The 12,783-nt window shown below is 37.5% G+C and overlaps 1 protein-coding gene across 4 annotated transcripts in view; it reads left to right on the top strand.

Annotated features, from left to right (window-relative positions):
• Positions 1-12,783, top strand: part of ATRX (ATRX chromatin remodeler) — an 86,488-nt gene that overhangs the window by 55,737 nt on the left and 17,968 nt on the right. For all 4 annotated transcript variants that reach the window (XM_055727799.1, XM_055727798.1, XM_055727800.1 and 1 more), the window contains 8 exons: positions 852-1,027; positions 2,935-3,052; positions 6,741-6,871; positions 7,166-7,254; positions 7,515-7,687; positions 10,005-10,158; positions 10,451-10,554; positions 12,619-12,727. In XM_055727799.1, the coding sequence (XP_055583774.1) occupies positions 852-1,027; positions 2,935-3,052; positions 6,741-6,871; positions 7,166-7,254; positions 7,515-7,687; positions 10,005-10,158; positions 10,451-10,554; positions 12,619-12,727 (1,054 nt within the window). The remainder of the gene's footprint in view (positions 1-851; positions 1,028-2,934; positions 3,053-6,740; positions 6,872-7,165; positions 7,255-7,514; positions 7,688-10,004; positions 10,159-10,450; positions 10,555-12,618; positions 12,728-12,783) is intronic.

The following is a 12,783-nucleotide window of genomic DNA, read 5'->3' as shown; positions in this document are numbered from 1 at the left end:
AATAATTTGATACAGTGAAGCTGTTTGTTACATTTCTCTGTCTAAAAAAACCCTAACGATCTGGTTTTGTATTTTGCATTTTAAGTCATTGTGTCAAGATGTGGCTCCATGATGGTTTAAGCCAAATTAAAATGAAGCTGTTGGGAAGGTGGCCTCTCCTCCATCTTTCCCTTGATGTGGCCGTACATATATCTGATTCCTCAGGGAGCCTGTATGAGGAGTATCAGAAAACCAGCAATGCAGGAGTGAATAGCTTTCTGGCAGTTTAGTTCCTTGATCTGGCTAATCAAAGGATGAGATGAGTCTCAGCATGTCAAAAGGGGAAGGGAGGGAATGTTCAGAGGGGAAATGGGTGGACCGGGTCTTACAGCAGCATCAATTTAAATTTTTTTAAAGCATTGTAGAGCAGTGTTCTTAGTGAACTCACTAAACAGTGATTTATGTTACTGTCTTGGGAATTTGATTCTAAACTAGCTTCTAACAGTAGCTCCAGTTTGTGAATATGCTGTAATAGGTTTTTTTCCTGTTGATTAATATGCTTTTCAATCTATTTAAAGTCATACTTGGAAATACAATTATTTTGTAATATTGCTTTGGTGTACAGCAGCTTTCAACCTTTGTGTAATAAACATGATGAGGTAGTTTAAAATCAGACATTAAATTTAGAAGTTACCTCTGTGCCTGAAGTATGTGTCAATTTAAGATGCCCTTTCTGGAAGATTTTGAGGTGGTTTGGGTTTTTTTTTCTCAGCAGAAAGTTCTTAAATAAGATGCATTTATTTTCTGTTAGAATTAATCCCAGTACTGTACTTTCCATTTTGAACTACTCAAGTCTGATCTTTTTGTCTTAGATCACTGCATGGTTAACTTTATTAAGGAGAATTTGCTCGGTTCAATCAAGGAATTCCGAAATAGATTTATAAATCCAATTCAGAACGGTCAGTGTGCAGACTCTACTCTGGTAGATGTCAGAGTAATGAAGAAGCGTGCACATATTCTCTATGAGATGTTAGCTGGATGTGTTCAGGTAAGAGCGGCTTTACTATAACTAATGACTTGGATTAGCTGCGGGGGGGGGGGGGGGAGGAGTTGTTTCACCTCATTCTGATAAAAGCATTCAAAGGCCTGTTATCTTGCTGTTTGAAAGCTCCATCGAATGCAGCTATTGCTTAAATATTTCCACTAATTTCTAGACCTTTATGTTATTTGTTGTGACTAGAAAAACTCAGAAAAGTTTCATAGCTTTTACCCAAATGTCAGTGTATGCTAAGCAGGACATATGTGTGTATTAGAGAATCCAGCTGTTTTCCTGCTAGGAGACTAGAAAACTACATGGTAGAGTAGGACAGCAGCTGCTTTGAAATACTCTTTTAATTCCATATACACGTTCAAAGAATACACATTTAAAACCTCAGTTGCCTTAAAAGCCACCCAGAAAGTTGTTGATGATCTGTAGTTTGTCACTTGGTTCTTTCTGAATTCCTGTTTTTTCTGATTTGTGAGAATCAGAACAATGGGGAAGAGGAGAGAAGCAAGATTAATTCAGAAGGGTGAAGCACTTGTTACCTTAAAGACCTTGGATGTAAAACCAAATGAAAACTCCCTAGCTTTCTGGAATGAGAGCTGGATTCCTTGCTCTCCAGTTAACCTGCTGTGGTATTGCACTTGTGTACTATCAGCATGATGCTACTGCTCTTCTGCTTTATAAACCCAGGCACAGGCAGCCTGATGGAAGGTGTGACACTGTAGGCACTGAGTGCCACCTCCTGGCTGCGCAGTTGTTGGTAGTTGATTAAATAGTCCAAGTGGGCTCGAGATGTCCGAAATGGTCATAGTGGGATAGTCCCACAAGCAGCGAAATAAAGAGGTTTATGGCGGTGTATGAAGCTGGAAAAGGACCTGTAGTGAGAGGATAGCATACTTAATTCTGTGCATCTATACAGCAGTACAAGAATGCAAACCAAAAGACAGAACGAGAAGAGGAATGTAAATTGCAAGTACATCTTACGTGCCTTCAGGTGCTGGCCACCCTGACAAAGCCCAGATGGAATTTCTCACAGCACTCTGCAGATCAGATCCTGTCCGTAGGGAGCAGCTCTTTCTTTTGCTCATTCGAGCTACTACATAGTTTCTTTAGAAGAAAACAACTCTGTTCCTAAAGGATGTTCTCATGAGAGCTTCTTGCACTTCTAGATAACAGCAAGGCCATGCAGGTGGTGTAATCGTCGGTATCAAGTGGGAGCTGCCTGCAGGCTCCTCTGTTGCAGCGACTGGCTGAGGTTATCCCGCAGCTAAGGAGTTTGTGCAGCATAGCACAGGCAGGTTAGCTCTGATGAAGGTCACTTAACTCCTAAACGTGCAAAGGTCTCTCGGTCAGAGTCAATAAACCGTTCAGCGTTTGAACGAAGGAGTAGGTGGAGAAAAGCAGACTAGCATTCAGAGTCAAAAAAATGAAAACAGAATTTTGCATTGCCCCAAGCAAGTGTTCAGAAACCATGTACTCTGTACTCTAAACCAGAAAAGTTAACCTGAGTGAGTTCGTGTGCGATACAAACACTGATAGCAGTTGCTTGACTTACCCACACTTTCACAAAAAAATGGTTTAATATTTTTTAAAAAACCGCAGAAGTATTTACCAGAGCAGCTACTGAAGTTGCAGTTGACTTTGCAAGGACTTGGAACTGGGACATGGGGTTAACAGGTCATAGAGTTTTGGCCAGACAACCGCATTTACTAGGTACATCAGCTTCTGCAGACAGTGCCTGTAGTTGGATTGTATTTAGTGGGCTATTTTTTCCCCCTTTGTGGTTGGAAAGTATCTGAATCTTTGTAATTTATGCGTGGTGCTTCCTCCTTTAAGATGCCAGAAGTTCTTAAGCTCTCAGTAGTTGTTTTCATGTTCATGTGACTGAAGTACTGTTTGTAAAATTACAGAGGAAGGATTACACAGCTTTAACAAAGTTCCTCCCACCAAAATACGAGTATGTTCTAGAAGTTCGAATGACACCTATTCAGTGCAAACTCTACCAGTACTACTTGGATCATTTGACAGGTATGTGCCTGCAGTTCTCTCGGGTAACAAGATTGATGGTCATCTAATAAGGGGCTTCTTGCCACAGTCAGTAGGCTGGGGTTTTTTGTATGTATTATTTGCTCTACAGATGTATTTTTCTGCTTCCTGTAAGATTTTCCTTAGCTCTGAAATTTGAATTATAGCAAAACATTAGGTTGCACATAAAAATACTTATTTGAGAAATAATATTTGCATCTCTTGACTATACACAGCTTCAGGTTTTGGTTCATCTCTCTTTTCTTCCTTTTCTAAACATAAAATCTAATTGATCTACTGTCTTCCTCTTCCAAGAAACAAGATAACGACTGTAAGACTGGAGGGAGAGAATGCAAAATTGAGATGTACTGGTGAAAGCATTGCTGCCGCCTTGTAATAGCCTTTTGTCATTATGCTAACCGAAGCTGTGATTTGCAAATATCGGCTCGTTTGTGGAACTCTCTCCTTTTGTTCTCTAAACCCAAAAGTCTGGTTTTCATAATGGCCGTGCTTCATTAGCTTTCAGTGGGGTTTTGACTCTTCTGTCTTGGGGATTTACATCTTCCCAACAAGATATAAATTTGTTTAATTGAAAAGGTGTATAAGGAAAAAACACAAGCCCAGAATATGTTACTGTGGGCTGGTGTGCTGTTACGGTAACTTGTAATTTTAGTGTATCAAAGTGCTGGAATATCAACACCTCTAAATGATACACACATATGTACCATTTAGACCATTAGAATGTTAATCTCAAGGAACTCTTAGCTAGGTTTTCTGTACCACTGTGCTTCATACAGCCAAATGGCTCAGCAGAAGTTCTTGGGTTCTAGAGTAATTCTGTTTGGTTTTGTTTTTTGAAATACCATCTGTAATAATTGACCTAATGATCAGGGGTTGAATTCCATAGTCAAGAATGTTTAAGGCACTGCTGATAGGTTTTTGTCTAAATCTTGAAGTGTGTAATTGCTTTTTGCAGTGATTACAAAATGTACTACGTAGTCTGTGCCGGTTTGTGGGGGTTTTTTTGCACTTGCTAAGCCACCTGTCTTAAAATGCCTGTCTGTTGCTGATGGATTGTTATTATATATATTTTTTTAATCTATATTTTTCTATTCTGGTTACTCTCCCAAGTTTTAATTACAAGAAAGATTGTATCTCAAATTAACCTATCATTTATAGCAATATTAAATTCACTGTGTTGTCTTAGTGACTTCAGATTCTGGATAGTGCAGTTTGTGATCTCCTAGATAACTGCTAGCAAGACTTCATTTCCACAGTTCTGTTGTCTGTTCCCTTTCCTCGGTTAAGTTACAGAAGTAAGGAGTTCTGAAGGAGCAGTGAAGTAATTTCAGTTCTGCTGATACCTTCAGTAGTAACTGGATGCCTAAATGCCAGCTTCCCTCTTTGCCCTTTTATCCTAAAGGAGTAGAAACTTGCTGTTTTATTTAAAAAAAATATAAAGTGACTGAAACAAACGCACACACCCTTCTTACATTAATAGTACTTCAAAACAGTATGTAAACAAGCCCAAATCTTTGTGTAGCGCTGATTCCTAATCAGTTCTGTACTGCAGTCTGGTCTTTTTATCTTTTATCTATATCTTACTTTATATCAGTGTTCTGAAAAGCAGGTTATTTGTGTTCTATTTATTTCTTCATCATGCTGAATGCCTTCCAAAAGCTAGTAGCTTAAAAGTGATAAGCGTTAGCTATTTACTTTACAGGCATGCATCTAAATGATTTAGGTTAAATCTTTATAGGAAGCTCTTCATAGGAACTTTTTAATCACAATGCTTAGGGTAGGTTGGTAGGTTATTTTTGGCCAATTTCCAATGCAGAGTGGGGCTGGTTTTGTAATTTCTCTCTCTCCCGATGCTGGCTTTGTTGGTGTGCCATGCTTTTAGATGGCAGTGTAAATCTTTCACAGATCATTGATTGGCGTAAGAGCTAGCGCTGTATGTTTACCACTGGTTTACTCTTTATGGAAGTCTTTACATACAATGGCTTTCAGTGCTACCTTTTTTTCATACAGCAGGCAGCAGATAAGAGGAGGGTGCCCCTAGTTCATTGTTAAAGTGAAGGAAAAGGTTTGCTCTGGCAAAAAGCCTGTTACAGTGAGCTTCAAATTTGCTACGTTGTCGGAGCCATTAATTTATTAGCATTGTATGTGTAACTAACTGTAAGAAAATGCACTGCCTAACAGGGAGTTTATTTAATCTGCCTAGATTTCAAGGGCTCAACAGACCTGAGTTTAGCCAAGTTTGCCTTTGTCAAAAGGACTCGCACTGGTGCACAACTTACCGGCCCTTCGTGGGCTGCTTAAACTCTCTGAACCTAGCGGGAAGCGTCATCTACATTCTCTGGCTTCGTCTTGGTTAGTGTCCTGCCAGTTTGGGTCAGTGCCAGAGACAGTGTGAGAAGGATGAGGGGAAGCGAGAAAGACAGGCAGCCTCTTTTCAGAGGAGAAAAAGCTTTCTAAGCTAAGCATGGCTCAAGTCTTTAGAGCGAAAGACCTTTGTATCTCAAAAGAAGACTACGTGCTTTCTGATTTTCATTAAATAAAAAAGGGAGTCTTGCTACTGAAGATAAATATAGAAGGGGAATTGCTGCTTCTCTCTGAATTTTTAAATTACATTTTTTTGTGCACTGTAACAGGCATAAACTAAAGTACACATTTTAGATGCAATTTTACCAGGGTTTTTCTTCAATTAATGAAAATGGTACATGTTTTGTTTCACTAATGTAATACAGAAAATTAAAAAAATCTATGAGATTTTTTAAGTTGAAACTTGTTAATAGCCAATTTCTCTGATTTTTAGCTTAGGTTTGGGGAAGTGGAAGCTAAGAATTTCTGTCATTACAATTCCATTTTCCAGTCATATGGGAGCACAATGGGAAGATACTCGAAGCTGTTGTATGATTAAGTATTTGTTAAAATACTTACACTTTGTAGACATTTGCTGGGATTGTCTTGTGCATTGAGGAAATGCACTAGATAAGCTTTGTGCCTGTTTTGATGTAGACATTTCATAATTGTGGCGCAGTAAATACTATTTTCTTGCAGGTATACATGCCTTAAATGATGCATATGATCAATACGAAAACAATGTGTTGCGAGAACCTAAAGTTAGTGTGCTGCTTAGTGAGAAATTGAGAGTACAAAAAGAAATTTAACTCTCTGAATGTTGCACTACTTTGCAGTAATTTGTGCTTGGACAATGAAAAAATAGCCTGGGCTTTTTTTAGATTGTTTATTGTAACAGAATACTGCAGCATTATAAGTCATTAAATAAAGGCAGCTCAAAATAGTAAGCTGAATTCATTGAGACCTAAATGCGAATTGTATTTTGTGTTTTCCACCTAGGGCTGCTTTTACAAAACCTAAATAGACATGACTGTCCTTTTAAGAGAATTTGGATTCATTCCTATGCCAGGGAGAAATGTGCTTTTATGTAAAAATGTAATCGTGTTTTTCATTATCAAGAAAAAGGGGAAAATCTAATTTTGACAACTTTAACTAGGAAAAAAATGCCTGTGACTCGGTAATTTGACCTCTTTTACAAGAGATGTTACAATATGATGTGCATCTGGAAAGAACACTCAGTACTGTACTAACGGATTGTTCAAAGGGGGAACAGTATGTGGCAAACCTACTTCAAGGTTTCATTCTAAAACCTGAACTTTATTGTCAGGTGTAGGTGGTGGCAATGAAGGTGGAAGAGGCAAAGCTGGAGCTAAACTATTCCAGGATTTCCAGATGTTGAGCAGAATCTGGACTCACCCTTGGTGCTTGCAGCTGGACTATATTAGCAAAGAAAATAAGGTAAATTAGATATATCAAAACAATCTCTATTGAGAACTTTCCAAAGAAGCTATGCCAAATGCTAGGTAAAGTTTCGTCAAATTAATGGAAATCTTTGTTGCTGTGGGGTAATTTTGCTGCTGTTTTTGTCATATTTTTGTTCCTGGGTATGTTGTCATTCTTAAAACATTTTGCAAGGTCAACCCTTTGTAGGACTTACCATTGTTTAAATGAAGAATGAGCAGATGGCTAAAGGTTTAATAAAAGCTTCTGGATGAGAATACTTAATAAAATTTCTGTTTTTTCTCTTTTGAGGGCTATTTTGATGAAGACAGTCTGGATGAGTTCATCGCTTCAGATTCTGATGAAACTTCAATGAACTTAAGTTCTGATGATCATACAAAGTAATTGCGCTTTTATTTGTTGTTGATTGTTGGATTCATTTCCCTCATAGAACTTGAGCCATTTCTATAGAAGTGAACGTTATTTTTTTATTTTTGTGTATCTGTTAAATATGTCCTCTAGCAGTAGAATATTTACCGTTTTTATATTTTTATATCCTTCATAAAAATGCTTCCTATTTTTACATATTTTTTAGAATTTTTACATCCTCTAGCAGTAGAATTTCTAAAAAATAATGGGGTGTACAATGTTACCTTTCTAGGAAAAAAAAATCCAAGGGGAAAAAAGTGAAGAAAGAGTGTAGCTCCAGCGGAAGTGGCAGCGATAATGATGTTGAAGTAATTAAAGTCTGGAATTCAAGATCTCGCGGAGGTGGAGAAGGAAACGCAGAAGAACTTGTAAACAACCCTTCATCTGTTACAAAATCAGAAGAAGGTGAGTATAATACACAAGTACATAAAATAAAGCAATTCCTTTGGCAGAAGGTGATTTGAGAGGGCTGTCAGGAATTCTGCTTTGTTGCAAAATGGCAGATTCCTTAATTCCATGAACTGCTTCTATGCTTACAGCTCCCACTACTTCTAATAATACCCTGGGGAAAAAAAGGGGCGTCAATTTGGAGCTCCGGGTGCTTGTGGCAGGAAAGCTGCACAGTGAACTACTTTTTTAATTTGCAAGTACAGAACAATACAAAGTTAATAGAGGAACTATGCTGCTTTTCACCTGCTGTTTTTAAGTGTATTGGTGAAAGAGTAATGGAAAAATCAAGAAATATATATGTCATTCATTCTTGCACCTGGAATTTGAAATGGGTGTTGAGGAAGCATATAATGTAGCAGGAATATGAGACCTTTTTTAAGATTGTTACTCAGACTACTTACATCTGTGCATTTCAATTTTGGATTTTCCTTTAATAATCTAGCTTTTGTCTTGTCTCTAGTATCATAGAGCTGGTTTTCTGATTACATCATTTATTCTGTCTGATCACTTTCCCTAAATAAATGATTTTTTGGGGAACTGTTAAGGTGAGAATTATTTTTTTTGGTCCCCATCCCAATGACAAAACATTGTAAACAGGTAAGGGGAAGAGTGTGAGTGTGTGTGTTAAATACACATACAGATTAAATGTATTAAGGTAATTACTTGCATTATAGGCAGGATGGGTTTCTGTCTGGGTTGCTTAAATGTTTACCTCTTTCATGCAGCCTTGTTTAATTTAATGTAGGTACAGAATTTCTAAACAAACATTTGATGCTGCACCAGCTGAGGTTTGTGGGCAGACTCTGACTGCAGCTGTCGGAGGCCCTTCTGCGAAGTTTAGGGGTGAAGGTGAAAATAGCTAAGTGCTGTGTGTAGGGTTTTCCCACAGCACATCCAGGTCTCTTACTTGGTTACCTTCTTTGTATTGAAAAATACATTCTTTAAAAGCTTGTATGAAGGCTCAGATATGAGTTCTGTGGAGATCCCATCTTGCACATGAAAATTACTGGCGTGTCAGGATTGATCTGTGGTGCATAGTCTGAAACATAGATGTTTTGAATTGTTCATAAGATAGAATTCTGCTACTATGTAAGTAAATATTTGGGTAGATCAAAGTTTTTATGTGAAAAAAGAAAAATTGTAAATTCATTACTTTTTATCACTGTAATGCAAAGGAGGTTAAGTTGAAGGTCATGGCAATATCATAAAAGAAATTAAGTGATATTAATCAAAATAATTCATGGTTCTTGGCAGCCTTTCTGGTTCTGATTATAATGCTTAATCCATGCTTTCTTCTGGGTGAATTCAGAATAAACATAATGGGAGCATCATTAAAGATGAGCATGGTCTGCATCTGACACTTGAGTGGGTGACACAGACCCCAACAGACTTGTTTTGCTAGATGCATGGTTATTTTAATACATAACTGAATTTTGATATTTGTTCTAGTACTTCTGTATTTTTAAGGGGTTAAATAAAATTATCAAAATAATTCGTAAGATAGTAACATGTTAAAAATAGGATTCTTCCCATGTATGTATTTTACCGGTTTTATTAGTGTAATAATGTGTTAGCAGATAGGCAGACAAGAAACTTCCTTAAAGAACTTTTTAGAAGGCAGAATGTGATGGTAGAATTTGTTTTATCCCTCTGTTGCGAATTAATGTAAAAGCTGGAGGGGAGTGGGGTGTTTTTCCTATATGCTAATGTTGTCTTCTAAATTAGCTTAGGGGAAAAAAATCCTAAATCTGAGCCTAACAGAAGTAAGAGGAGATGGTTTACAAGTTTCGTCTTAAACACCTGTACAATAGTAATTGGAAACTTTCTTCCAGAGAGTTTACCTTGCTAGATAAACTAGGTAACCCAAAAGACCACTCTCTTTTTCCAGCAATTTCAGATGTTTGAGATCCACAGTAATTCTCTTTATGGAAAGCTTCTTTTCAGTGGCTGTAACATTTATGCGTGAGTTTTCAAAGACGCATACTTGGAAACAGACCTGTCAATAAATACTCTCGGGGTAGCGATGGAGATGGTGGAACTATTTGTCCAAATATCCTGCAGCACAGAAAGGGGATTTGTGACTTACTGATAACTTCTGCTATTGGTAACTGCTAATAGAACAAACACTATTTGTTCTTTGTCTATTTAACTCTTTTCATACCAGTTAAGCCTAATAATGAGGAAAGAATTCTGTAGTTCAGACATTTCAGAGCGTTTAAATGGAGACCACTGCCTTTGTTTTAAACATTTTTTTTTACTTTCTTTTTTATAGGCCAAGCTGCATCCTCTTCCAATCCTGGTAGCCCAGCACCAGATTGGTACAAAGATTTTGTCACTGATGCAGATGCTGAAGTGTTAGAACATTCTGGGAAAATGGTGCTTCTCTTTGAAATTCTTCGAATGGCAGAGGAGCTTGGAGACAAAGTGTAAGTTGGTTCTAGAAGTATTGTTAATGACCGTATAAATATGTTAGTCTGACAGTGTTCTTCATTCAGTCTTCATAATGCTGTAGCTCAGTTCTTATCAGCAAATGTCCATGCTACTTTGATTTTTATCAGTGAGTTTTCCCATACATGCATTCACTCCACAAGAGTCTTCCTCTGGCCTAGAAGGGCTGTTTCAAAGGTACTACCAGAATGAGGAGGGAAGTAAAATAAAGCAATGGAGTGATTAAAATAACCACAGAGGTGAATTTTGTGTTCCCATTTCTGTTTTCAGCCTAGTGTTTAGCCAGTCCCTAATATCTCTGGATTTGATAGAAGATTTTCTGGAGCTGGCCAACAGGGAGAAAACTGACAAAGAGAAGCCTCCTATTTATAAAGGTGAGTGTCAGCTTGAACAGTTACAAAGCTGCTAACTCTTTTTACAAGTCTCTATCCAGTCCAAAGTGAACGGATTTGAAATAGTTGTTTGCGTTAGAAGTGTTGTGTGCTCTGTACTTTCCTGAAGTTGGCAGGATTATTGGTCTCCTCTGCAGGTGGTCTCGGACTCTTGCTTCTGATTTCATTCTGTATCATCTGTGCTTAATATAGCCTAAGCAGATTAAGTGTTCATCATCTGAAAGGAGAGAAGGCATTTTGTTAAACTCTGTAGAAAAGCAATGTTAAATGCTGATGCATGGCAAATTCTGATCCCCTTCCCGCTGGGAGAAAGATAATGAAAGAAAATTAGACTACTTTAAAACAGTGTGTAGAACATGCAGAATGTGAATCTGGGCTCATACGCGCTGCAGCAGATTATTTTATGGATTTCATAAGGGAGCAAAGTAGTGAATTAATTATTATCCTAGCGATGCTGAAATGGCGAGGAGTTTCTCGCTAGCCAGACATGTCCTTTGCGTAGGACGTTTCTTCTGTTTACTCTGTGAGATCCTCCTGGAGCTCCTGGTGATGCGGTTCATCTTTATGTGAAGTTTCAATTCCCAGTATGTGTTGATTGAAGGATTACTTCTGAATCTGCCATTCCTTTCAAATATCTTTTATTTCTCAGTGTAAATATGTTGACCAGTTGCGTAAGAGAAATGTGGCTTAGTGGTGCCAACACCGTAGTTAGATGAAGATCTCCAGTATCTCTCTCACAGATTTATTGTTTCTGGCTGTTGCTTCCTTAGCTTCTGAACATTTGTCATCTTCAGGTGTTACGAGCTGTCTGTGTTTTACGGAGTTTGTGTCTTCAGTCTGAGATGATGTTTTAAGGGGTGGTGTTTGTTTTTTATTTACGCTAGTTCTTTTGGTAAGTGATGAGATTATATAGCATAGCAAGATTCACCATATAGAGACCTTCCTGACATAACAATCTGTTTCTCATAATTGATTGTACTAAGCAATGCCGTCTCCTAAAAATGCTGTTTTCTTTGTAATTGATGGGACAGTGGGGCTCATTTTGTGTACATACACTTTGATGGCCAAAGAAAATGAAAGGTTGCTTGTGAATTGGCGAGAGAAGAATTATCTTCTATCAGCTGTAATTATTCCCCCCCCCTCCCCCAAATCTGGCAAGAAGTAGCCATAACTCAAGGGTAATACAAAGCAATTTTTCTGAATTTCAGTTCCAAAATTATTAGACCATGACTTCTGAAATCTCTTTTTGAGCATTTACTTATGAATGCAATTCGTATGGGAGAGACTGATGTACACCAATTGTGTAACATGAAACTACGTCAATTAGAAAGATACAGTTAAGTACTGTGATGCCTAACGATTAGATGTAGTTACTTTTTAAAATTAACTTTGGCTCCGAGTTAGGGCATATGTCTAAAGTGTGTATGTACAACAAGAAATAGTGAAAAATAAGAGGAACAACCCCAGAAAAGCTCAGGTCTTTTCCAATTTCAATTTAACCTTGGAATGTAATTTAGTTACAGATTTGTATCTTTAATTCCCATCTGTATTAAACTGCTTTGCAGAGTTTTGTTTAATGTCTTTATGTAAAAAATAGTAAAATCTTAAGAAGAAGTGGATAGGGATTAGGTGCTGGATACTTTTTGCAAGGTAAAATTATATTGACAACACTTACTCTTTTTTTTAATCATTTTGGACAAAATCTGTTTAGAGTTTGTAGGAGCTATTGCAGGCTTGTGGATGATCATTGTTGTCACAAATGCAATTGCTGCTGTTTTCTGTCATGTTACATACTTCATATTTTGTTCTGCAAGCTTCACTACGTCATTTTCAAGGCATGCCTGTGGCAAGCACCTGTATCCTCCAAAACCATTCTCTATCTTGAATAGCCTATAGTCTTCTCCTGTGTTTTCAGATGTTAGAGAATAGTAGATTTTATGTTCTGTATTAGTTCTTTTGCTCTTTAGAGAGTTGTGTATATCCAGTATTATCAGTCTGGTTGCTTACGCAATCAGCATTTTAATAATTTGACACTTACATTTCCAGGTGAAGGAAAGTGGTTCAGAAACATTGATTACTATCGCTTAGATGGTTCAACCACAGCTCAGTCAAGAAAGAAATGGGCTGAAGAATTTAATGATGAAACTAATGTGAGGTGAGATCTGTTCTAATATATATATGCCTAATTTTCCCCCTTCTCTTTCTGTTGTT

Source organism: Falco cherrug, chromosome 15 (assembly GCF_023634085.1).
Source record: "Falco cherrug isolate bFalChe1 chromosome 15, bFalChe1.pri, whole genome shotgun sequence".
Taxonomy (NCBI): Eukaryota; Metazoa; Chordata; class Aves; order Falconiformes; family Falconidae; genus Falco; species Falco cherrug.
Note: the sequence above shows the minus strand (reverse complement) of the source record. Positions and strands in the feature narration are given on the sequence as shown.